The 26,751-nt window shown below is 43.3% G+C and overlaps 1 protein-coding gene across 1 annotated transcript; it reads left to right on the top strand.

The window, feature by feature from the left end:
* The first annotated feature begins 2,336 nt into the window (after positions 1–2,336).
* RBP2 (retinol binding protein 2) lies at positions 2,337–26,177 on the top strand. The gene is made up of 4 exons (XM_060240879.1): positions 2,337–2,464; positions 6,911–7,089; positions 19,419–19,520; positions 26,062–26,177. Exons 1-4 carry the CDS (start codon positions 2,392–2,394, stop codon positions 26,113–26,115), a joined length of 408 nt encoding a protein of 135 aa, XP_060096862.1. The 5' UTR covers positions 2,337–2,391; the 3' UTR covers positions 26,116–26,177.
* Positions 26,178–26,751: the final 574 nt, after the last annotated feature.

Below are 26,751 nucleotides of genomic sequence, written 5' to 3'. Positions count from 1 at the left end.
AAATCATCTGAGGGTCTGAATCACTTCAGAATGTGTAAACATGACCCAGAGTCTATTAGATTTTTTGTTCTACAGAAGATTGAATTCAGACCCTCTGGTGGGGACATTCACAAAGTTCTCTTACAGAAGGAGGCAGAATGGATTCATAAATTACGGACTCTAGAACCTAATGGTTTAAATGTACAAAATGATTTATCTTGCTTTTTGTAAGAATTTGAGACGTAGGCTTTGATGTGGTGTTAATATTTCTTTAAGCTAGAACTGCCTTCAGGTGGTTGTTCGAAACGCGCAGCAAGCCAAGTCAATGAACATGTTGAGAGCTTCTACACATTTATCTTCGTGCTTCAGAAGGTGAAGAGGAGGGAGAAGGAGTGCTGCGGTACGCTGTGTCACAGACATCTTCTGAATACGTTTCCACCATTCCATTCATGTTTGAAACAGCCTTGGTTTGACCACACCTTGGTGGTTTTTTTACAAGTTTTTGGACTTCAAGACTATTTATGTGGTGCCTTTTGGCACTTCAGACTGCATAGGATACTTTTATATAGAAAGTTTTTCAAGTAACTCAATGCACAGCAGCCAAGAAAGTCTGAGCGCCTGCTCCGGCTGCAACGCCACTGAGGATGTTCTCTGCAGCTGAGAACGAAACGTCTGGAAGGAAAACTTTCTCCAGTAGAACACGGCACTTGATCCCGAAAGATTCTACAAACCCTAATGATGTTACCAGCCGTGAAAACCTGAAATCTTTTTCAAGTAAACTTGTTTAAGATACTAAGTGATTTGTTTTGGCTATGCAGTTGCTTTATTGTTTTGTTTGGAATCTTCTACTATGTTCTGTTTTATTTGTGTCTCTCCTCTGGGAAGGCAGCCATTTTTGACCATGTGCTGGCTTAAATAGCTGGAGGGAGTCTCAAAATAATGGTCACTTTGTAGTTAAAGCAGCCTGTCCTATTTTAACATCTGACAGGGCATGTATAGAGAAAGGAACAGAAGATTTGTGTTTTCCCTATTTATTTTGGTATCTCTTGCCCAGCTTGGTGCTGTGCTAAGTGTATACTTGCAAACATTTCCTTTTTAATAAATACTTTAAAACTTTGGATGCCAGGAGTGGTTCTCTGTACCACAGAGGCCTCTACCATCTCAGACATGTTCGTTTAAAAGGAGCACCAGGGGGAAGGTAGGCAGTTGGCAAGCAGCCATTCTTCCAGGGGCACACAAGGCAGTAAAACTGCCCCTGTGGTAACCAGATACTGGGCACCAGGAGACACAGAAGTAAGGCCTCAGAACTTGGAAGGAAACCTGAGAGTCCTGACGCTCCCAGTGGGCAATTCCTTACAGAGTTCAGGTGGTGGTGGCAAGCTTCATGAGAGCTGAAGAAAAGCCCAACCAGGTGTAGAGAAACACCTAGGAGGGCAGGGTGGAATAAGGCTTGCAAACTTTGGGGGCATCATTATAAGCTGTCTAGCACGCCAATGTCATGTAATGATCCAAACTTTGACCTTAGTCTTTTGCCTGGTTGTGCTCTACAGGTGGACAAGCCCCTCATGACAAAGAAAGTCCACTGCCACCAGCTACTGCACAACTGCAAAGCCGCTTGACAGATGGTAGAGAGGTGAGCCTATAAGAGGTTTAACTCATGGTGACTGTGGCTGTTAAACATGTAATGTTTGCTTGTTGAACTTGTTCACTGAAAGTTCACAGCATTCCTAATCAGAACCTGAAGCATGTTCAAGGTCATGAGCAGAAAAGAAAGCCATTTGCACCAATTGCAGTATCAGAAGCATTGCTCAGAACACCCCCGGCATAAAAGATTTACTCTGATAGTGTGAGTTGATGCCTGAAATAGTCGGACAACGCTTTACCTGCTTCTTCATCATTAAATGTGCAGGACACTTTGCCTCTGAATATCTAATGGTCTGTTTGGGGGACCACATGTAACATACATTAGAAATGGAAAATAAATGTTTCATTCTTCCTGCACTCAGAACTTTCATGGGATTCAAATGGGAGTTTTGCTAATTGAAAGGAATTCTGATTTTAAGCTTTAGGTTTAACTTGTCCTTATGTAGTGCATGTTTCAGAGGTACACTCATTAAACCTTACAAACAGGATACAGGATGATTTTGTTACAAAGGCCACTGCAAAATCACTTTTTTCCTGACTCCTAGCCTCAGAAATCTATTTGCTGTCTGTATTTTCCTCTTGAACCTTGACAATGAATATAAAGTCCTGTTTAGGTTATCTCACTGCTCCTTAGACTTTATTATCTTGGGAGCTATAAACTCTACTCAAAGAAATATAAAAAGGACAGAATTACAACACATTTTTTCTTCAGATCTTCCTTCCAGGCTCCATATCTGATCCGTCCTTGGATTTGGACTCTTAGCTGCAATGCCGGCTGATTACAATGGAACATGGGAAATGGAAAAAAATGAAAACTTTGAAGGCTACATGATTGCATTAGGTAAATATAAATGTGGATTTAATTCAGTAAGTTATGCCTTTAAACTGCTCCAGACTTGTAGTCCAATTTCAAGCAGGTTTCTTCAGAGTTTAGTCCAGCAATGTGACATACTTCCTAAGTTTGTTTTGAATTGCAGGTAGTTTGTTGGCTTCCTCTTTGTTTTTGTATTTGTTGTGTAAGAATTTGTTTATTTTTGCTAAATTATATATTATATCTGCAAAGACTTGAAAATTATTGAACAAGTAAGCAGGCATTCCTCAGCAGGAAGGCAAAGGTGAGTAATATTGGTAGAAACCACAAATGGGTCAGAAAAGCTGACTGAACCTTGCAGATCAAAGTCTGTGAGCCATTCCCTATGCTCTCAGGTTTGTTAGCACTGAGGCATGCAACTGGAAACATTGGAAACAAGCTCTCTTGGAACTGTAGATCTTTCTGCATCATTCTTATTATAATTGCTTCTGCATTGACAGCAGCAAGTTAGCCCTAAGTACTTTAGACAGCTCATATTCCACCATTGCCCTTGCATATTCCATGAGTACATTTGAACCTCCAGATAAGCAATGAGGTGATACACAAGTTATTAAAATATGTTTGTAACAGTGTGATTGAGCAGACACACTTCCGGCATATGTTATTGAAAAGAAAGACTTTCCTGAATAAATGACCCACCTACACACACACATACATACCCAGTCCTAACATATAACTCATGCCAAAATGGCTCAAGCAACATGTTGGCTATAGAATTTTACACATTTATGCTGCTTCCTGCAGTTTTGTCATACTGTCCATGCAACACACCATAAGAGAGCACACCTAGGCTCATTTAGCAAGCTGAAATCAGCAGTCCTAGACAACACATGAGGGTGAAAATCTGTGGCCAGATACCCAATGTGTAAATCCTCTTCTTTCTCTTCTTCTTCTTCTCCTCCTCCTCCTCCTCCTCCTCTTCCTTTAAAAAACCCAGCCCCAGTTAGAGAATGATATCCATTAGATCAACAATACTGGGACAGATTTTTTTTAAAATGTGTGTGTGTGTGTGTGTGTGTGTGTGAATATCTTTAAATGTCAATATGTTTTGAGGTTCATACATGCAGGAATATTTTCTTATTGTATACAATGAATTATATATAACACATTTTTTCTTTGTTGACAAATAACTGCATAAATGCTTAAACCACTTTGGTGGTTTGTTTGCATAAATTTAAAACATTATTATCAGTAGCCAATAGTCATTTTGAATAACAATTTAGGATAGCCATTATTTAGTTAGATTCAGGTGGGTAGCTGTGTTGGTCTGAAGCAACTGAACAACATTTGAGTCCAGTGGCATCTTTAAGACTAACAAAGCTTAATTTTGGGTATAAACATTCATGTGTATGCACTTCTAAGAAGTATACCTGCATACAAAGACTTATGCCCAGAATTAAACTTTGTTGGTCTTAAAAGGTGACACTGGACTCAAACTTTGCTCCGTTATTTGGTTAGTTCATTTTTGTCCCCTTCCTCCAAGGAGCTCAGGGTGTTATATAGTAGTCTCTCCTCCTCCATTTTACCCTCATAAGGTAGATTAGGCTGAAAGAGAGCAACGGCCTAAAGTCACCCATCAAGCTTCATGACACAGTGAAATCTGATCCTTGCCTCATGCTTTAATCAGTACACCAAGCTGTATTTCATTTATTGAAAGAAAATGGGTTCCATTTCACTATGGTTAACTCAAATGATAATCAGGATATATTTATATGGGAAAAGGTAAAAAATGCCTAACAAAGCCAACTATGTTTAGTCTATTGAAGGAATATGTTAGGTATTTCATCAGCATCTAATAGGTTTCTTTGCCATCTGAGCAGAAATGTTAATTGCACTTCATAATATGGCAGTCATGACTGTGTTGTATGTTTCTCACAGGCTGTTTGAATAACACATGTGCTTCTTTTGATATCATCTTTTAGAGCAGTTGGTGATATTTATGTATTTGCATCATGAACAGAATAAAAAAAATTGAGATTTATGGCATGCAAAATTACAAAGGGAGATCATTTTGGTCTGGTTTCCATCAGATTTCATTAGAAGGTATTAGATTTTGTCTAGACAAATTCATCAACAGTTACAGATATTAGACATGATTCTCATGAACATACTGTCAAATTTATGACATCTTAAAATGTCTGTAAACCAGAAACTTGAGAAAGGAGTGCTATATAATATCCAAAAGCCACACAGTCCAGCCCACTTCCTTTCTGGCAGTTGATACTTATCTTGTCTGGGGTCTAGATGCAAAACTAAAGCATGACTTGGGAAAGCTTTCATTGTATGATTTTAAAACACTGACATGTCCTCCAGCAAGGCCCATTCACACATGTCACCTGCTGTGATCTGATGATATCACATCTGAATATTAGGCCTTTGCAATTATATAGAACTTTCCCATTCAGTCACAGTCCTCCCTCCGACTCACCAATGCAACAATCAAGCATATGCTACAACTGTATGAGATCTCAGAAGCTCCCACATCACTGATAATATCTGCAAATGGGGCCGGTGGTCTGGTTCATATTGTGTCAATCAACCATTTTGTATTCACTGTGTTGGTAAGATCAGGTTCTAGTTGCTAGGAAAAATTGAGCACAGGAGACAAACAGGTGTCCAGTTTGTAGCATAGGCAAAGAGCCAAAGCCAAGTTCATAGTCTGTGAGCAAGAGCCCTCCTATTTTTATATGGACATTGTAATCACCAGTTTGGTTGCCAGAGTGCCTGGAGTTTCAACTCACACGCATCTGCTCTAAGAAATGGACTTTGCCCACTATTTTCTGAGAGACTTATATGGATAGTAAAAGCCTCAGCTTTACAGCAACAATCTACACCTCTGGATGTGTGTTAGCCACAAGTACAGATGAGCTTCCAGCCGCTCCGTGTGTGCACAGCCTCGGTCGTTGCAATGGAAGAAGCCGCACCACAATGAGCTGTCCAGTAAAGCACCTTCCAACATGTTTCTGTGAACCAAAGGCTAACACCACCAGGAACCATCTTGTTTTCTGGACTCCATTACAGTAAAGCAAGAGGCACACATACTCAACAGATGTCTCTAGCATAAGGTAATCAAGCTTATCTTAGGTGTGGATCCTGCCAGACTGCCCAAGCTTTTGTCAAACGGAACTCTAGACAAAGAACGGTGCCAGCAGAAGAGGAAGAACAGCTTCAGCCAGAGCTAGAGCTATTGTGTAGATTGGGTGTCACCTTAGGCAGCAATTTGACTCTCTATTGTCACTTTCACATAAGTTTGTATAGCTTGTTTTAATCCCCTCTGCCCATGCACCCACCCACGCCTTGCCCAAACTGTCACTTTGGAGCCTCCCATTTCTCTGAGGTAATGTACCACATGGTACAGCATCATGTACCATCTGACCACTTGTCATAAGCCCCTGGACCTCCTACCCTCTAAGGGTTCACGGTAGTCCTTATAACCTCTGACCCAAGGTCTCCCAGGTGTGCATCTGGCAGTACCCCTATCCTGCTGTTTAGATACACCCCCGATACCTGATCAGTTGAGGGTCCTTCCCCCATCTCCCTCATTCGTCGCCATTGGAGCCTTCCTCAAAGACTACGATCGGTAATTATCACCCTGTTTGTCCATCCTTGTGTTACCTATATATCTATTTCTCTCAGTTTTCTTAGGTCTGTATGTGTGTTGTATGTATCTATTACCTTCTATGTGTGTTCTATAGTTTTCTGTAATAAAAACATAATTATTGTACTTATTTCGTGTCCTTGGTCAATTTTGTAAGACTTTCTGGCAGTAGAATCCTGTATACATAGATTCTAGATCCCTTTTAGCCATAGTTGCCCACCTATTAATTTCCCAACCTCTTTTGAGGGCAATTTGGCTTACAAGTCCATCTGGACACTGAAGCAAAGGCAAGATATAGATACTAGGAACTGGAAGGATTAACTTTCCATGATCACATGGCTTCCAAGTGCAGGACAGCTTTGGCAAATGGCATCTTTTGTATGGTCTAAAGGGCTTGTAGTATATTTCTACTATCAACAGCCCTTTGGAGTTGGGACTAGAGAAAGTGCATAATCTGTGGGGCCCAGGTTTGATCACTACAGCTGCAGTACCATCTCTCTTTAGTCATAGTTTTGACAATGTAAAAACAAGTAGGTTGGGATAAATGAGAGCTGGGTACCTTTTCATAATAAGAGAACAGCCTTTGGCTGAAACTGTACTCTGAAATCCAAATTGGACATCCTTCCACTGGTTCAGAAAATACTTCTAAAGCAAACAATGTATCAAACAGTATAGCAAGGGGTATTGTTGTTCAACCAAAAAAAAGTAGCAGCCCCCACCCTGGGTCTACATATCATTTTGGACTTACTATTGGGAAAATTAAGTTTGAATGTAGTGGGATAAGTTATTAACAGGAATGTTTCTTGGGATGTTTACAGACATTGATTTTGCTACACGTAAGATTGCAAACCACCTGAAACAAACGAAAGAAATTATCCAAGAAGGAGACAATTTCAAGACAAAAACACTGAGTACTTTCAGGAACTATGAAGTGAATTACACCATAGGTGAAGAATTTGAAGAGCACACCAAGGGGCTTGACAACCGAGTGGTGAAGGTAGAAACCTATTATTTGTTTTCCATTTACACAGCAGTCAACACCAGCACCTGACATTAAAAAAAAAGGCTGAAAGCAAATTATAAATGTTAAAGAAATGTTTATTTATAAAGAAGCAGTGATTTGCATTTCAGAAACAGGATGTTCTTCTATTGCAAGTATTTATTTTATATGTAAATGATGACAATTTCTCAGGCTTGTGACAGCAAGACTAAATTGCTTTTTCATGGGCTTTCCATCTTCAGAGGCTCATGCACCCCCTGTTGATAGCCGGAAGCTCTCTCCCACAGGTCCCCAAAGGCTAAACATGTTCCTCTGTGTGGGGGAAGTAGCTGCTGAGTGATTCACCCTTCTGGGCTGCTATTAAAAAACTATTGCATCTGTGACAGCAAGTTTTTCATTTCTGCCTATGGTTTACTCCCTACAGTTCCCTACTTGTGGTGAGCTGGTATTCTGCCTCCTACCACACAGAGGAGACACAGTAAATATCTAACAGGGGTACAACAACTGTGACTGTCCGGCAATTTACAATAAAGAATTACTCTAAATAATGTGCCTATTTAATAACAATTTACAATATAATGTAATCTCAAATGTATTGTAACAAGAAGTCACCACACATATTCACAATCAACTCTAGGTATATAAGAAACACTCCAGGGCTTGTTCAAAAGATTTCCATGTATCACTTCAGAAATCAACTAATATGTTCATTACTACAAAGGGCTTGATAACCGAGTGGTGAAGGTAGAAACCTATTATTTGTTTTCCATTTACACAGCAGTCAAAATGAATCCAAGATGAAGGTTCTGGATTTCTTTTCTCTTTGATTTGGAAATTCATCTTCAGGTTAAGAACTGTTTTTGAAGATTACCTAATTCCAATGGTGTAGTGCCTCTAAAGACCTTAAATCCTTTTATTTTCTTATTTAATGCAAGAAACACTCTTCAGTGGTGTCACAATAAAGTTTATTCACAAGGTGCTTCCACTCTATTTCTTCCTATGGACTCAATCCTTTGCTTATACCTGTTGAAAAATTCTTTGTTGTAAAGTGCCAGACAGTCACAATTGTTGTTTCCTGTTCTGCCTTCTGCACCTGGACCATACCCTTAATTTTGCATATTCAATAAGTCTGATTACCTATGCACAGGCAGAAGTAATTTTGATTTAAGGTTGCTATTAGGACAACTTGTGGGCACTAGCTCTCAATCCTGTTCATTCCCTGGGAGATTAGTCCCTTTACTGCAAGTGGAAAGATTTCACATGATACAAAACAATATGCAAAAATGAGTTTCATTGTAAAAATGTTCTGGTCACTCACATACATAATATTGGACTTTACATCATATGTAGATCACATGCACATCAGTATTATACTTGGGAAGGGGCCATGACTCAGTGATAGAGCCTCTGCTAGGCATGCTGAAGGTCCCAGGTTCACTCCCCAACACCCCCAGTTAAAAGATTTAGTGGTAGGTGATGTGAAAGCCCTCTGTCTGAGGCCCTGGACAGCCAGTTTCAGAAGACAATACTGACTTCTATTCTGATTCAGTATAATAAAGTTTCATGTGAACATAGAATCATAGAGTTGAAAGGGACCTCTAGGGTCATCTAGTCCAGCCCCCTGCACAATGCAGGAAACTCACAAACACTTCCCCCTAAATTATGGCTTCATTACTGAACACCAGTATATGTTGTATTTCAAATCAAATCAAATAAATCAAATCAAATAAATAAATAAATAAATAAATAAATAAATAAATAAATAAATAAAATCATTATCCTTTTAATCATTTTCCCTGTTTTTACAATCTGATGCAAATGGGGCTGCAGTTTGAAGAACATAAGAGAAGTCATGTTGGATCAGGCCAATGGCCCATCCAGTCCAACACTCTATCACACAGTGGTCAAAAAAACCCAGGTGCCATCAGGAGGTCCACTAGTGGGGCCAAGACACTAGAAGCCCTCCCACTGTTGCCCCCACCAAGCATCAAGAATACAGAGCATCACTGCCCCAGACAGATAATTCCATCTATAAGGTAAAGGTGCAAGCACCAGTCGTTTCCAACTCTGGGGTGATGTTGCACCATAACATTTTCACAGCAGACTTTTTTATGGGGTGGTTTGCCATTGCCTTCCCCAGTCATCTACACTTTACCCCCAGCAAGCTGGGTACTCATTTTGCCAACCTCAGAAGGATGAAAGGCTGATTCAACCTTCAGCTGACTACCTGAACCCATCTTCTGCTGGGATCAAACTCAGGTCATGAGCAGAGCTTGGACTGCGGTACTGCAGCTTACCACTTTGCACCATGGTTCCATCTACACTTTAAAGTTCTGCCTTCAGTTGCCCTGTTCATGGCTCCCCAGTGTGGGAATTCATGTTTTACACAGAATAAAATCCCACATCACATATACCCACACATCACATATATCCACAAGTTCCACCTATACCCTTTGGCTAATAGCCACTGATGAACTTCTGCTCCATATGTTTATCCAATCCCCTCTTGAAACCATCTATGCATGTAGCTGCCACCACCTCCTGTGGCTGTGAATTCCATGTTTAATCACCCCTTGGGTGAAGAAATACTTCCTTTTATCTGTTCTAACCTGACTGCTCAGCAATTTCATTGAGTGTCCATGAGTTCCTGTATTGTGAGAAAGTGGGGGGGGGGGGAGTACTTATTTCTCTGCCTTCTCTATCCCATGTATAATCTTCTTGAAAACTTCTATAATGTCACCCCTCAGTCAACATTTCTCCAAGCTAAAGCCTTTCTTCATAGGGAAGATAGAGATTGGTTAGAAGGCCATTTTATTTTTCCCCATTGCCCCATTTTACAACTACATATAAGTCTCCTGCAAATCCCTACTCAAAAATGCCTCCCATGTTGAGAAATATTGTTAACATGTGAAGCAGTCCTTCTGGGGTCAGCTTTCTGTAGTTTCCGGGGGGGAAATTCTAGCTACAGAGTTGCCTTCCTTCATACATTTGGAAACTTTATTTCTTATCTATATTAGCTGGATGCAACTTGGTATAAGCCTTCTGCTCTCCTTCTTATATAAGTCTGAGAGTTAACTGCCGCTTAGGAAGGTTGGGAGAGATAGCTCCCTCTATTTTATATCATCAACTATTTTTCCTGGTTAATATGCCATATTAAAAGGCAGTCACACAAAATTCCTTAAAAAATGTGTGCATTGCAAATTTAATTTCAAACCTCCAAGATAATTCCTGTGGCCCACCATCCCTGAAGCTCACCTTCTCAAGCATATCTGGTGTTCAGCTTGGAGTCTAATGTTCAGTGCCCCACTCCTTTAATGAGCAACAACTTCTGCAACTTATTTTCACTGTCTTGACCTTGGAAAATTGCATTTGCTACATATAATTTCTACCCAGAACAGTTTCAGGGTGATCTTTGTTCTTGTACAGCCCTTGAATAATCACCATTTGACGGTTATACTTGGTCCAGTCAATTTACTGTAAATTGCAGCTGCTGAACCCATTTCTCAAGGATGAGGTGACCTCTGTAAGGAATAATATCCAGAAGGATACATTATGAAAGCACCCAGAGTTAGCTTTCCCCCTGTTCTGTTAGATTCTCATACACACAGACAAGGAAAGATTTAATAGTCTCTATTAAAAGATTATTATTTTGTGTTATTGTAACTGAGAAATATGGATGGAAATAAAAGAGATTATAAAAGAGGCAAAACAACTTCAATAAAGCATAACAATGCTTCAAAATAAGAAGAGTTAAGAGATCAGGAAACGGAAACACTGAATTATGTAACAACATATAAGAAGATAATGCCCCATTGGTGTCCAGTCTTTGAAGTATGATAGTGATTAATCAAGTTAGCAATAGATCATAGCTGGAATCAGGGTATGGCACTGTTATAGAGCTGCTGAGGCCATGGGTGGGTGCACCAATGACCAAGCTGCATCCACCACTTACTCCTGACCTCCCCACCTCCCAGAAGCTGCCTCTCAATCTCTCAACTTCCTCAGGGCAAAACACAAACAGCATCATTACAGTTGACATCCTTGACACCAAAGCTGTATTTAACTGATATGTCCACACCATTCCATGCTGCTTTAAATCAACTCTGAGTTAAGTGGCTTAACGTTTAAATTTTAATCCGTTTTTAATAGTTTTAATCACCCAAGGCTGATAATCCTGGGTGACTTCAACGTCCATGCTGATGACCCGTCCTCCAGTCAGGCGACGGACCTAGTGTCTTCCATGGCGACACTGGGACTCTCTCAACTTGTTGTGACCCCCACTCACCAGGCTGGTCACATGTTGGACTTGATCTTTGTGGCCGGGGTTGTAGTGAGCGATATAACCGCCACGGCGGTGCCATGGTCGGATCACTTCGCCCTCAAGGCCCGTGTAGATATGCCTCCCCAAACCTGTTTAGGCGAGGAGCCTATTATGGCTCGCCCGCGGAGCCAGATGGACCCGGAACGGTTCCAAATGGCTCTGCGGGATCCCTGGCCCTCTGGCATCCCTCTCGATGGCCTGGTTGAGTCCTGGAATAGCCGGCTCTCTAGGGCCATCGAGGAGATTGCACCTCGACGTCCTCTGCGACCTCGGATTAGGCCGGCTCCATGGTATACCCCGGAATTGCGCCGGCTGAAACAAGGCCTTAGACGGCTAGAGAGGCAATGGCGACGTACCCACGACGAAGCAACTAGAACATCTTATAGGAAGTTTATGAAATCCTATGAGATGGCAATCAAGGCCGCAAAGAAAACATACTTTGCGACCAAGATTGCATCTGCAAATTCGCGCCCAGCTCAATTATTTAGAATAATTCAGAATCTTACTTCATTGCCACAGGGCAACCCAAAAGCTAAGGAATTGGAGATAGGCTGTGAGGCTTTTGCGAAATTCTTTGCAGAGAAGGTCCAATCGCTCCGCCACGACTGCCCCGCCAATTTAGATGCAGTAAGTGAACTTGAGGCCCAATGCGTGTCTTCCGATTTAACCTTGGACTGTTTCGACCCACTCAGCTTGGAGGAAGTTGACAGAATTCTTGGCACTGCACGATCCACAACTTGTGACCTGGACCCTTGCCCCTCCTGGCTAATTAAGGCCTGCCAGGAGGAACTGAAATGTCCTATATGGGACATCATAAATCGATCCCTTTCGGAGAGTGTTTTCCCAACATCCCTGAAGGAGGCAGTGGTCCGCCCTCTCTTGAAAAAAGTTACATCAGACCCGTCCGTATTGGCACACTATCGGCCGGTCTCAAACTTGCCCTTTTTGGGCAAAATTATTGAGAGGGCTGTGGCGTTGCAGTTGCAGGGCTTTCTGGAGGACGCTTCCACCTTGGACCCATGCCAGTCTGGCTTTCGCCCGGGCCATGGGACGGAAACAGTCTTGGTCGCCCTCATGGATGACCTCCGAAGGCAACTGGACCGGGGCGGCTCGGCAGTATTGCTGCTGCTCGACCTGTCGACGGCGTTCGACACCGTCGACCATCGGCTGCTGACCCGCCGCCTCGCCGACGCAGGAATTCGGGGGCTAGCCTTACAGTGGCTCTCCTCCTTCCTTGAAAATCGGGGACAAAGGGTGGCAGTTGGGGGGAAGCTGTCTCAGAGACACCCTCTTCATTGTGGGGTGCCTCAGGGGGCAGTTCTCTCCCTGATATTGTTTAATATCTTTATGCGCCCCCTTGCCCAGATTGCGCGGAGGTATGGGCTCGGTTGTCATCAGTACGCTGATGATACCCAGCTCTATCTATTGATGGAAGGCCGGACTGGCGATGTCCCTATAAATTTGGACCGGGCGCTACAAGCCGTGGCTGGCTGGCTCAGGCTGAGTGGGCTGAAATTGAATCCAATGAAGACTGAGGTCCTTTGCGTGGGCCGAGACGGACCGGGAGGGGAGATCATTCTGCCGGCCTTTGACGGTGCGCCACTGATACCAGTGTGCAGGGTCAAGAGCTTGGGGGTGCTACTGGAATCCTCGCTATCAATGGAGGCCCAGATAGCTGCCACCGCAAGATTTGCCTTCTTTCATCTTAAGAGGGCGAGGCAGTTGGCTCCATTCTTGGAACGCGACAACCTAGCAACTGTGATCCACGCAACGGTCACCTCAAGATTAGACTACTGCAATGCCCTCTACATGGGGCTGCCCTTGTGTCGAACACGGAGACTTCAGGTAGTGCAGAATGCGGCGGCCAGGCTGCTGGTGGGGCTACCTAGATGGGAACACGTGCGGCCTGTGCTGCGGGATCTGCATTGGCTGCCGATCGTCTACCGTGTTCGCTATAAGGTGCTGGTTATCACCTTTAAAGCCCTATATGGCCGAGGACCTGCCTACCTAAGGGACCGCCTCCCCCATATATTCCCCAGAGAGCACTAAGATCCAGCTCCCAAAACCTCCTACAAATCCCTGGGCCGAGAGGCCAGACTGAAGATAACCCGGGAGCAAGCCTTTTCACTAACGGCCCCTTGTTGGTGGAACCAACTTCCAGAGATGGTGCGAGCCCTGTGGGACTTGAACCAGTTCCGCAGGGCTTGCAAAACCTCTCTTTTTCAGCTCGCATTTAAAACAGGACCAGACCAAACTGATTAATTATTGTAACTTTAGCCACCTCATGTGTAATTGGAACTGATGTATGATAATGCGTAAATTGTGACCGATAGAAGTATAGCACCTATTTCTATCTATTTTTATATTTTTCTATCTTTATATTTTATATTTTTAAACTTTAATTAATTTATAACTGTACCATTTAAATCATTGTGTATCTCTTTTAACCAAATCATGGCTTGCCATGTCTGTGAGCCGCCCTGAGCCCGCCTTTTGGCGGGGGAGGGCGGGATATAAGAATAAAATTTGCTTTGCTTGCTTTGCTTTGATTCTGTTTTATTGTTGGCTTGATTGTTTTATTATGTTGGAACCCACCCTGAGCCCATTATGGGATAGGGCAGGCTATAAATCGACAGACAGAAATAAATAAATAAATCACCACCCAGCTCCAATGGCATCACACAGCTGTTGCTTCTTCTTCTCTCTGCTCCCAGAGCAGCAGGAGGAAGAGTTATACAATGCTATAACCACAGGAAGTGGCCCCACAGGCACACATTCATATGTCAAGGACCCTCTTCCCAAAAGTGGAGCCAAATGTGGTCAGGAAAGAAGATATTGGATTTATACCTGCCCTCGACTCTGAAACTTAGAGTCTCAGAGTGGCTTACAATCCTCTTTACCTTCCTCCCCATAACAGACAACCCTGTGAGGTAGGTGGGGCTGAGAGTGCTCTCCCAAAGCTGCCTTTCAAGGACAACTTTGCAAGAGCTATAGCTAACCCAAGGCCATCCCAGCAGCTGCAAGTGGAGGAGTGGGGAATCAAACCTGGTTCTCCCAGATAAGAGTCCACACACTTAACCATTACACCAAACTGGCTCTCCATGTGTAGAGACCATCTACAGGGTAGAAAAGCTCTTGTAGACTGAAAGTGCTTACATTTAAGGTACAGTTAAAATGTTATATTTATTATAATTCACTTCTTTGAATTCTATGGCCCAGGTCACAGCTTGTTTTTCTGCTCTCTCACAGTTCTCCTGCCTCACAGTTTGTTTCTCTACTAATAAATAACCATTTGACCCTTTTTTGTGTGTTTTACTAGTTCATATTTTGGCAGCCTTGAACTGCTTATGTTCTGCACTATACGTCTATACCTCTGCAATCAGCTACAAATAGAGGTGTTAGAAAGAGCTTTAATGCATATTGTAAGTGCAATCTGTTATGGAAAAGCTTTTTCCTGTGGTTTTGTCTTTGCCTTCTATAGTTGACACTGGGGATTGGCTATTAAGATTTCTGTCAAGGGCATCAGTGAGTCCCATAAAATATGCTTGTCAAATACAGAGTTAGTTTTTAATTTTTTCATAGAAGTGAAGTTGCTGTTTACCAAGTCTACCTGGGTCAATAGTATGTATTTTGACTAGGGATGAGCATGGTGATGTGCCCAGTTCATGAACTATAAACCACTACAGACGACTTTTAAAGACCAAGCTAACCAGTTCAGTTTGTGAGACTGGTGACATGATAGAACAGCACACACACACACACCCCCCAGTGTGCTAGAGAAATCAAATTCACAAGAGTTCTCCAGCTGACTCTCCTCCACCTGCCCTCCAGGTTTTGGGAGGATTGGATTTACAGGGTCCAAGTTATGCCTTCCCCCCTCAAAAGAAGGTGCTCTCATCCTCCATTGTTTCCAATGGACTAAGATCAAACCAGAGAATTTCTCACCAGAAACTGAAGGTGGGAGGTATTTTTGCATGCCCAGCAGGACCAGTGTCATTGTAGCACTGTAAACCCAACAGGACTAAGGTCAAGCCAGAGAATCTCTGCAGTAGAAACTAAAGGTGGAATGTGTGTGTGTATGTGGGGGGTATTTTTGCAAGCCCAGCAGAACTACTGCAATGTAGTAGTGCCCAGCAGAGGGATGAATTAAAAGGAATGACAAGATTTCCCATTGGAAACAATGGGAGAGGCTTGAAAGCCTATTAGACAAAAAATGCGAGCCAGGAGTGCCAATTGACTTGCATGGGCTCCTCCATTGCAATTCATTACAGTGCAAGATAATATTTCCATTAATGTCTCTGGGACTGGAATAACAAGATGGCCCCCAGAAATAGTGCTCTGGGACTGGATTGAGAGCCCCTCAAGTGGAATAATGGCCCTTCGGAATAGCAGAAATCTTCTGAGAAGAAGAAGAAGATTTTGGATTTATATTCCGCCCTATACTCTGAATCTCAGAGCGGTCACAATCTCCTCTACCTTTCCCCCACCACAACAAACACCCTGTGAGGTAGGTGGGGCTGAGAGTGCTTTCACAGCAGCTGCCCTTTCAAGGACAGCTTCTATGAAAGCTATGGCTGATCCAAAGCCATCTCAGCAGGTGCAAGTGGAGGAGTGGGGAATCAAACCCGGTTCTCCTAGATAAAAGTCTGTGCACTTAACCACTACACCAAACTGGCTGTCAATGGAATAACGTCCCCTGGAAGTAAAAGAATGATAGCACTGGGAAGTAGTTTGGACTGTTCTGGGGCTGTAATGATAACACCCCCCCTCAACTGTAATGACAGCCACTAGGAGTAGCAGAACTGTTTTGGGACAGGAATGACAGGTTCTAAAGTGGAATCACACCCCCTGGTAGTAGCAGAAGTGTTCTGAGAGTGGAATGACAGCCCCACAGGAATGACAACTCCTAGAAGTAGCCATAAGTGTTCTGGGATTGGAATGATGGCCCCCAGAGTGGAGTGATAGCTCTTGGGAAAAGAGTTATTGCTCTGCAACTATAATCGCAAATTGTAGTGTGGATTGAATATGTGTAGTTATTCCCCCATCAGCTCCATCTAAATCCCAATCCTGGCCATCAGCTGCTCTCTTTCCTTGCAGAGTAATGATATTGGTGCCAGCCACCTTCTATGTTGACAAGTATAAATCTTGCCACTGTCTCCCTTCCAGTTCCGGTGTCCAGTTCTGCTTCCTTCCTGTTCTCCAGGTTCCCATTACGTGTCTCAGTTCTCTAATTTCATAGAGTCATAAAATCATAGAGTTGGAAGGGACCTGCAGGGTCATCTAGTCCAACCCCCTGCACAATGCAGGAAACTCACAAACACCTCCCCCCTAAATTCACAGGATATTCATTGCTGTCTGATGGCCATCTAGCCTCTGTTTAAAAACCTCCAAGGAAGGATAGCCCACCACCTCCTGAGGAAGCCTGTTTCACTGAGGAATCAATCTAATGGTCAGGAAGTTCTTCCTAATGTTGAGCCGGAGACTCTTGATTTAATTTCAACCCATTGGTTCTGGTCCTACCTTCTGGGGTGACGGAAAACAATTCCACACCATCCTCTGTATGACAGCCCTTCAAGTACTCGGAGATGATGATCATATCACCTCTCAGCCGTCTCCTCTCCAGGCTAAACATGCCCAGCTCCTTCAACCTTTCCTCATAGGACTTGGTCTCCAGACCCCTCACCATCTTCGTCGCCCTCCTCTGGACCTGTTCTAGCTTGTGTATATCCTTCTTAAAATGTGGTGCCCAAAACTGAACAAAACTGAACACAATACTCCAGGTGAGGTCTTACCAGAGCAGAGTAAAACGATACCATCACATCACATCACATGATCTGGACACTATACTTCTGTTGATACAGTCCAAAATTGCATTTGCTTTTTTAGCCACCACATCACACTGTTGACTCATGTTCAGTGTATGATCCACTAAGACCCCTAGATCCTTTTTGCACATACTACTGCTAAGACAAGTCTCCCCCATCCTACAATTTGACAACCTTTGCCAGCATCTGCAACCTCTTTAACTGGAAATGCCAGGAACTGAACCTAGGACCTCCTGCATGCCGAGTATATACTCCGCTATTGAGCCATAGCCTTTACCCTCATTTCCACCTGTGGAGTAATGTGAAAAGAGATTAGAAGAGGCTCCTATCAATTGTGCAATGTGTAGCCTATTGCCTTTGGCAAATTTTTATTCCTGATGCCAATGAGAGTTAAAAATGATCTAATGTAAACTGTGATTATATCACATCTCTAGAACCAAATGGCAAACATTGCTGTCTCTAATTACTTTTTTTCTCCAACGAGTGCAGAGAGAAATTTGCTACTCATATCCAATATCTTTCTTGTCACTGGTGACCTTTCTATGCCCTGACATCACAGGATGTTCCTTACATTTCTGTCAAAGCCATCCTTTACCGGCCCTATCGAGAAACAGAAGTGCCTTCTCACTGAACTTTCTGCAACCTCAATTTTCTCCTCCTATCTCTCTACTGTTATCAGCCTGAAAGAAGAAAAAGTAGCTCATTTCTCTTATAATCCTATCTGATCTCTTATCAAGCTGATTTCTGCCCAATATGCCTCACCACCACATGTTGTTTTTGCAAAAGAAGCAGGAATTCATTATTTCAAGGAAGCCATTGTGTACCTCTCTGGCTTTTAATCCAGAGATGTAGGATGTTCCCAGACACTCATAAGGGCTGTTAGTGAAGACTGCAGGAGGAAGGAAGGAAGGAAGGAAGGAAGGAAGGAAGGAAGGAAGGAAGGAAGGAAGGAAGGAAGGAAGGAAGGAAGGAAGGAAGGAAGGAAGGAAGGAAGGAAGGAAGGAAGGAAGGAAGGAAGGCAAATAGATGGAGAGGGGGAGGGGAAAGAAAGCAACCTTAAATGCATTCTACAAGCTGCCAACTGTCTTGGCTTGGAGAAGTGACCACCCCTGCTCTATGTCCTCTTATCAGACTCACTTCTCCCAAAATGATATTTGTTCCTGTTGGTAGAAATTACAAGCATGTTGAATGTCTCTGTATTCCCTCTCCATGATAGATTGTGAAGGAAGCAATGACATTCTTGTCGGGGAAATACACTCCCCAGATTTTGATTTTTTGTCCAGTGGCACCTGAGAGACCAACAAGATTTTTTGGGATATAAGCTTTTGAAAGTGAAAACTCCCTTCCCCAGATATGAAAGTATCTAAAAACAGGAGTTTTGACTGTCAAAAGCTTATATTCCAAAAATCTTGTTAGTTTCTAAGTTGCTACTGGATTTGAATCTAGCTATTCTAATGCAGACCAACACAGCGACCCTCTGAAAGAGATCCTGTTTGAATCCAGTGAAAGTTCAACATGTTGAATTTAGCCTTCCCCATCCCCCACCACGAAATGTCAAGTAACAACCATGGATTTTCCAGGATATTCCATAAGGCTGTCCAAGTTTTAGGAGATATACTGGATTGTGTGAGGACCATACACTCCCCAAAATCCTAGCTGCTTACAATCAGAAGTATGTTCACTTCAATGGAGCTTACTCCTTGGAAAACATCTCTAAAGACTTTAGCCTTCATAACATCTACCCTTCTGAAACAGAAGTGTGTGTGTGTGGTATGGCAATATTTAAAATGATGCGTGGCTTCCCTGCTGCTGTGTTTTATAGTGATACTTTTTTAAAAAGTGAACAGAATAATGCAGATTTCAGATCTCAGCTCCTCTTTTTGTTGGCAAATTTCATCATAAATTCACTTTATCTAATTCTCTTATTTTGTATGTACATTATGGATCATTGTGTCAGGCAAAATAGCTGTGAATTGGAAACATAAACCATTTTAACTGGCATGGCTAGTTTCCAACTTGAATTTGAAGGGCTGGGTGAGGGAGGGGGGGGAGAGTGTTATTGTCTGCTATTGCTTTCCCTCCTGGCAATACACTACAGCTGTGTCAACTTGGTTGCAGTTTGTTGGGAGACTTTCACATTTTCTTGAGTCTTGCTGAATGTTATCATTTGATCCTTGCAGACACTAGTGAGCTGGGATGGTGATAAACTAGTCTGTATCCAGAAAGGTGAAAAAAAAAATAGAGGCTGGAAACATTGGATAGAAGGAGACAAACTGCATCTGGTAAGTGCTGGAATCACTGTTGCGAGATATTGCAAAGCCTGCTCTGCAGCAAAGTTCTATAACTTTTTGAAGGATGTTTCATAGGCTTTGCTCATTTGACTGTGATGCCTTTACGTACCTGCTGCTTATTTTGAAACCGCTTCTGCTCTGCAATTCTTTCTGCTTTCCATTCTTGAAACAGATTTGAATCTGCCACATGTCAGCCAATATACTTCTGTAGATAGTTTGGATTTGGGCAGCCCAAGTTCAGATCCCTGTCCAGACATGTCCTAAATTCACAGTTCCCTGGTTTGGTTTGTTTGACTTTGTCTCAGGTCAATTTATCTCACAAAATTGCTGTCTGAATAAAATGACACAGCTCCATGCATGCTGCCCTGCAGTTTTGCAAAGAGAAGAGGATGAAATGCCAAATAAATAAATAATCCAATACAAGAGCATGGAGGCTCCCATTAAGATAATCCTGCAAAAAACAATATTCTCAGCAGAAGATTCCCTAAGGAAGGGATCTCCACTATTTCCATTGCAGCAAAAACGAATGCCACTTGCTCTTTTATTCAGTTGTTAAAGATACAGACTCAGTCTTTCCTAAGAAACAAGTTTTCAAGTCCTCTCACCAGTTCTTCTTTCCTTCCCAGGGTCATTGAAATCTGTTAGAAATGTTTTATTTATTAACTAGTAGCATAAGAGAGTGATTGGTTAGCCTCAGTTCAGTAAACCAGAAAACAACTACCTGTTAAGAAGAAGAAGAACTGCAGATTTATACCCCGCCCTTCTCTCGGTATCAGAGACCCAGAGCGGCTTACAATCTCCTATATCTTCTCCCCCCACAACAGACACCCTTTGAGGTGGGTGGGGCTGAGAGGGCTCTCACAGCAGCTGCCCTTTCAAGGACAACCTCTGGCCAGAGCTATGGCTAACCCAAGGCCATTCCAGCAGGTGCAAGTGGAGGAGTGGGGAATCAAACCCGGTTCTCCCAGATAAGAGTCCATGCACTTAACCACTACACCAAACTGTAATTAGATTTTGTAATTTTTCATTTTAGTGTAATTTCTAATTTTAGAAATTAAAATTACAGGAAGACAAGAAAGGGATCTGCAAGGACTAGCAGATGGCCAGGGATCTGCAAGGCTTTGAAATACTTTGTTTTTATTGCTGGGATATACTTTAGCTGAACTCCATTGACTATTTTCATGCATTTGGGAGGGGGGGGCTTGGGTATATCCAGAGACACACACCTGTTCTTGACTACAGACATACATTCTGATGGAGGAAACGGAAGCTTCAGAACATGGACTCCAGGGCATCACATCACCACTGAGTTCCCTCCCCTTCCCAGACATTGCCCACAAATCCTCAGGATTTCCCAAACTAGAATTGACAAATTTACATGCAACATCAGCAAAGTTTTCTCAATTATGCTGGATCCCCACTTTACTCCAGTCATAAGCACCTCCATGTGGATTCCTAATCACCGATGATATTTCAATTCGTTACATCTCCCACGCATCAGGCCGGGCACACGTTAGACCTGATCTTTGTGGCCGGGGTTATGGTGGACGATATAACCGCAAAAGCGGTGCCATGGTCGGACCACCTCGCCCTTAGGGCTCGTGTGGATGCTCCACGCCAAACCTGTCTAGGCGACGAGCGTATTATGGCTCACCCGCGAAGCCAGATGGACCCGGAACGGTTCCAAATGGCCCTGCAGGATCCCTGGCCCTCTGGCAATTCCCTCAATGACCTGGTTGAAACCTGGCATAGCCGGCTTTCCAGGGCCATTGACGAGATTGCACCCCGACGCCCTCTGCGACCCCAGACTAGGCTGGCGCCGTGGTATACCCTGGAACTACGCCAGCTGAAACAAGGCCTCAGACGGCTAGAGAGGCAATGGCGGCGTACTCACGACGAAGCGGCTAGAGCATCTTATAGAGAGTTTATGAGGTCCTATGAGATGGCAGTCAAAGCCACAAAGAAAATATACTTTGGGGCTAAGATTGCGTCTGCAAACTCACGCCCGGCACAATTATTTAAGATAATTCGGAACCTTACTACATTGCCTCAAGGCAAACCAAATGTTAAGGAATTAGAGATAGGCTGTGAGGCATTCGCGAAATTCTTTGCAGACAAAGTCCAATCGCTCCGCCATGATTGCCCTGCCATATTAGATACAGTATGTGAACTTGAGGCTCCGTGCCTGTCTTCTGGTTTGATCCTGGACCGTTTCGACCCGCTCGACCTAGAGGAGGTTGACAGGATCCTCTCTACTGCACGCCCTACAACTTGCGATCTAGACCCGTGCCCCTCCTGTCTAATTAAAGCTTGCCAGGAGGAGCTGAGATGTCCTATACAAGACATCATAAATAGATCTCTTTCAGAGGGTTCTTTTCCAACCCCTCTGAAGGAGGCAGTGGTCCACCCCCTCCTGAAAAAAGCTACATCAGACCCAGCCGAATTGGCTCATTACCGGCCAGTCTCAAACTTGCCCTTTTTGGGCAAGCTTATAGAGAGGGCTGTGGCGTTGCAGTTACAGAGCTTCCTGGATGACGCTTCCACTTTAGATCCATTCCAGTCCGGCTTCCGCCCGGGCCATGGGACAGAGACAGTTCTGGTCGCCCTCATGGATGATCTCTGGCGACACCTGGACCGAGGCGGTGTGGCAGTATTGCTGTTGTTAGACCTTTCGGCCGCGTTCGATATGGTCGACCACCGGCTGCTGGCCCGCCGCCTCGCCGACGCAGGGATTCAGGGGCTAGCCTTGCAATGGCTTTCCTCTTTCCTGGAGGGTCGGGGACAAAGGGTGGCAATTGGGGGGGAGCTGTCCCAGAGACACTCACTTAACTATGGGGTTCCTCAGGGAGCAGTTCTCTCCCCGATGTTATTTAACATCTATATGCGCCCCCTTGCCCAGATTGCCCGGAGATATGGGCTGGGTTGTCACCAGTATGCGGATGACACCCAGCTCTATCTATTGATGGACGGCCGGGCCGCCGATGTTCCTATAAATTTGGACCGGGCGCTGCAAGCCGTGGCAGACTGGATCAGGTCGAGTGGGCTGAAACTGAATCCAGCGAAGACAGAGGTCCCTTGTCTAGGGCGTGGTGGTCCAGAGGGAGGGATCTCCCTTCCAGCTTTTGACGGTGCATCACTGGTACCAGTGCGCAGGGTCAGGAGCTTGGGAGTGTTACTGGAGTCTTCCTTGACAATGGAGGCCCAGATAGCAGCCACTGCCAAATCCGCCTTTTTCCACCTTAGGCGGGCGAGGCAGCTGGCTCCCTTCCTGGACCGCAATGACCTGGCAACAGTGATCCATGCAACGCTCACCTCGAGGCTAGACTACTGTAATGCCCTCTACATGGGGCTGCCCCTGTGCCGAACCCGGAAGCTGCAGCTAGTGCAGAATGCAGCAGCTAGACTGCTATTGGGCCTACCTCGGTGGGAACATGTGCAGGCTGGGCTGCGGGAGCTGCATTGGCTGCCAGTTATTTACCGAGTTCGTTACAAGGTGCTGGTTATTACCTTTAAAGCCCTATATGGCCGAGGACCTGTTTACCTTAGGGACCGCCTCTCTCCATATGTTCCCCAGAGAGCACTGTGATCCAGCTCACAAAACCTTCTGGAAGTACCTGGGCCAAAAGAGGCCAAACTAAAAATAACTAGAGAACAGGCCTTCTCTATAAAAGCACCCCAATGGTGGAACCAACTGCCGGAAGAGGTGCGGGCCCTACGGGACATTAACCAATTCCGTAGGGCGTGCAAAACCGCCCTCTTCCGGCTAGCCTTCCAAGATGGAACCTGAAATGAACACCATTTATTTATTTATTTATTTATTTGGGATTTATATCCCGCCCTTCCCACGAATGGCTCAGGGCGGCTTCCAACAATTAGTCAAACTTAAAAGTAAACAATTTCAAATATAAAACAGTTAAATAATTTAAGCAGTTAAAACATTAAAACAGAGTAATTCAATTTCCTATAAACAGATGGCTGGCCAGTTTCCTCAAGTTATTATCCTAGCTAAATGTAGGCTAGGTATAGGCTAGCCGGAAGAGGGTCGTCTTACAGGCCCTGCGGAACTGCGCTAGGTCCCACAGGGCCCTCACCTCTTCCGGCAGCTGATTCCACCATATGGGGGCCATAACGGAGAAAGCCCTTTCCCTGGTGGCTTTCAGGCGGGCTTCTTTTGGCCCGGGGATAGTGAGGAGATTTTGTGTTCCTGACCTCAGTGCTCTCTGGGGAACATGTGGGGAGAGACGGTCCTTCAGGTAGGCAGGTCCCAGGCCATATAGGGCTTTAAAGGTAATAACCAGCACCTTGTACCGGACTCGGTATATCACTGGAAGCCAGTGCAGAGTCCGGAGACCCGGCTGGATGTGTTCCCACTTTGGGAGACCCAATAACAGCCGGGCCGCGGCATTCTGCACCAGCTGCAGTTTCCGGGTCCGAGACAAGGGCAGCCCCATGTAGAGGGCGTTGCAGTAGTCCAACCTTGAGGTGACCGTAGCATGGATCACTGTTGCTAGGTCGTCGCGCTCCAGAAAGGGGGCCAGCTGCCTTGCCCGTCTAAGATGAAAAAATGCGGACTTGGCAGCGGCTGCTATCTGAGCCTCCATTTTTAAAGAAGGCTCCAACAGCACCCCCAAGCTCCTGACCCTGTCCGCCGCCATAAGCGGCGCACCATCAAAAGCCGGCAGGGGGATCCCCCTCCCCGGGCCGCGGCGGCCCAAGCAAAGGACCCCCGGACCGCGGCGGCCCACCATGCCATCACTAACATCAGCAATCGAGATAGCAATATGATGAGATTATTTTAGATTGATTTTAGACTTTTATATTATGTAAATTTAATGGTAAAATTTAAATATTATAGAAATGTATAACTGTTTTATTGTTTAACATGGTTCTTGCCACATTTTGTAAGCCGCCCTGAGCCTGCCTCGGCAGGGAGGGCAGGGTATAAATAAATTTTTTTATTATTATTATTATTATTATTATTATTATTATTATTATTATTATTATTATTATTATTATTATTATTATTATTATTATTATTATTATTATTATTATTATTATTATATTTTGGCATGAAAATCCCCATTTTGATTTTATTGCTCCTTTTATGTTCACTACTTGTTCTGCTTCCTTGCACCATTTCCCTGAACAAAGTGTATGCACTTTTATTGCTATTTTTTGTTTTCTTGAACCATTTCCCCCCTCACAATGTCTGCCTTTTCATGTGCATTGTACTACTCTATGAATTATGTAACAATGTGCAGTACATTGATACCAAGTACAAACAAATCTACAAAATGCTGAGAACCAAAACAACTGACATATAAATGCTTTTAAAATGGAATGAAATGGGAATCTTCATTCATCCTAAGTGGACTGGCAAATCTCCTGCACTGTCATATAAATATAGAATTAAGTTATCTACAACTCCTTTCCTCCCTCTTTTTTTTTTTGCACAGCAGTGATTCATGTCTAATACTCTCCAAACTGCAAAAGTGTCATCTTTTTTAAAAAGTCAGTCTCCCTCATAGATATACAGAGATCATTATGTGATTCTCTGGGCTATGTCCATTATCTCTTCTGTGCCCATTTTACAGATCAAGAAATAGGTCAGTGAGTTACCTGACTCACTTATGAAAAGAAGGAATTGGATAATAATGCATAGAGTCTAAAATCCTATATAGTCATATTTAAAGAATGCTCTTCTTAGAACATGCCACTAGTGTTTTGCAATATCTTCTGTTTTCACTGTTGCAAATTGGGACAGAACCATTCAGTTCAAAACAGAATTGACTATTTGCAGTCACAAAGGGACCAACAGATCATGGCAGGGGATTAATTTCAAACCTTCACAACAATAAGATGGAAAGTACTCATCTATACACTAGTCTTAAAGGTTTTCTTGATCGTAAAATTGTGCTTTCAACTGTTAGCAGTCAATAAGATGAATAAAAATACGACTCAGTTGATTTCACTTCAGAAGAAACCAGCATCTTACCTGCTCCAAGGCAAGCTTACTTTCTTTTATTGCAAAACAAATTCAAAATTTGCCAATAATCTCATTGGCCAGATTTGTAATGGCTGGTGGAACATTCTAAGTTAAGATTCACATTGTGCAGATACTGGTGGGGAAACCTATTGACAAAGTGTTACACTTACCTTCTGTTATCTTTAAAGCTTTTCCTTCTCGCCTTTTGCAATTTCCTTGTTGCTTCAGTGAGTTTAATAAATTACAGTATGTTGGTTAATAATAGACTATGCAATGTCCCGCCGTTATAGAGCAATTTCCATGCATTTTTCATTTTTATCCATTTTAAAACTCAATTTGAGTGTCAAAATCTAATTACTGCAACCTGTAGTGCTTCCTGGCTGATTGGCTACGTAAAATACACTGCTCGTTTCCTTTAATAGTCCAGGCCCATTGTTAATGCATTGGCTCAGCTGTTTATCTGTGAGTTTTGGAGTTTCTGAGATGCTGACTGCAAGAAACACAAATGGGAACAATATGAGCTTATCAATTGTTTTATTGTTACAGGAGCTGACGTGCGAAGACCAGGTGTGCCATCAAGTATTTAAGAAGAAGAAATAAATTGATCAGAACCCTGTCCAGCTGCACACTGTGTAATTATGTTGTTTGCTGTGTTAAATTAAAAAAAACATCTGACACTACTGGAGATCTTCTGTTTGTTTCTTAAAATGAGGAGAAAACTTCTTTTCAGAAAATCAAACAAGCACTCAAACTTCCACATTTTAGAAAAAAGCTCTACTGTTTTCCAGATAAGACTTAAATGACATTAACCTTGTTAATCATTCCCATTCTTTCAAACTTTTTTCAAATCCTGCAGCTACAATTAAAAAAATAAACACAATCTTCTTGAAAATAGCACATCACTCCATGATGTTCTAATGCCATAATATGTTTGGATGATGACTGATGTCAAAACCAGCATTCTTTGTACTCTTTCTTGTTAATTTAGGCTTGGGTCACGGAGTCCTTCATTTTAGGCAACAGAATGGCTTGAAATGGTGGTAATAGGACAGCAAACAGTAACACCTAGGCTGGTAATTGAAATTTTGGCCCAGAAACTTAAGCTTGTTGCCATCTGGGAAACGTGTTCATTGAACAAACATCACATGTTTTTAGTTTAGACTTTGCAGACTTGCCAAAAACAGAAAACTCATATTGGGAGACTTAAATCATGCATCTCAAACACATGCAATAGGT

The sequence above is a fragment of the Heteronotia binoei genome, chromosome 6 (genome assembly GCF_032191835.1).
Source record: "Heteronotia binoei isolate CCM8104 ecotype False Entrance Well chromosome 6, APGP_CSIRO_Hbin_v1, whole genome shotgun sequence".
Classification (NCBI taxonomy): Eukaryota; Metazoa; Chordata; class Lepidosauria; order Squamata; family Gekkonidae; genus Heteronotia; species Heteronotia binoei.
Note: the sequence above shows the minus strand (reverse complement) of the source record. Positions and strands in the feature narration are given on the sequence as shown.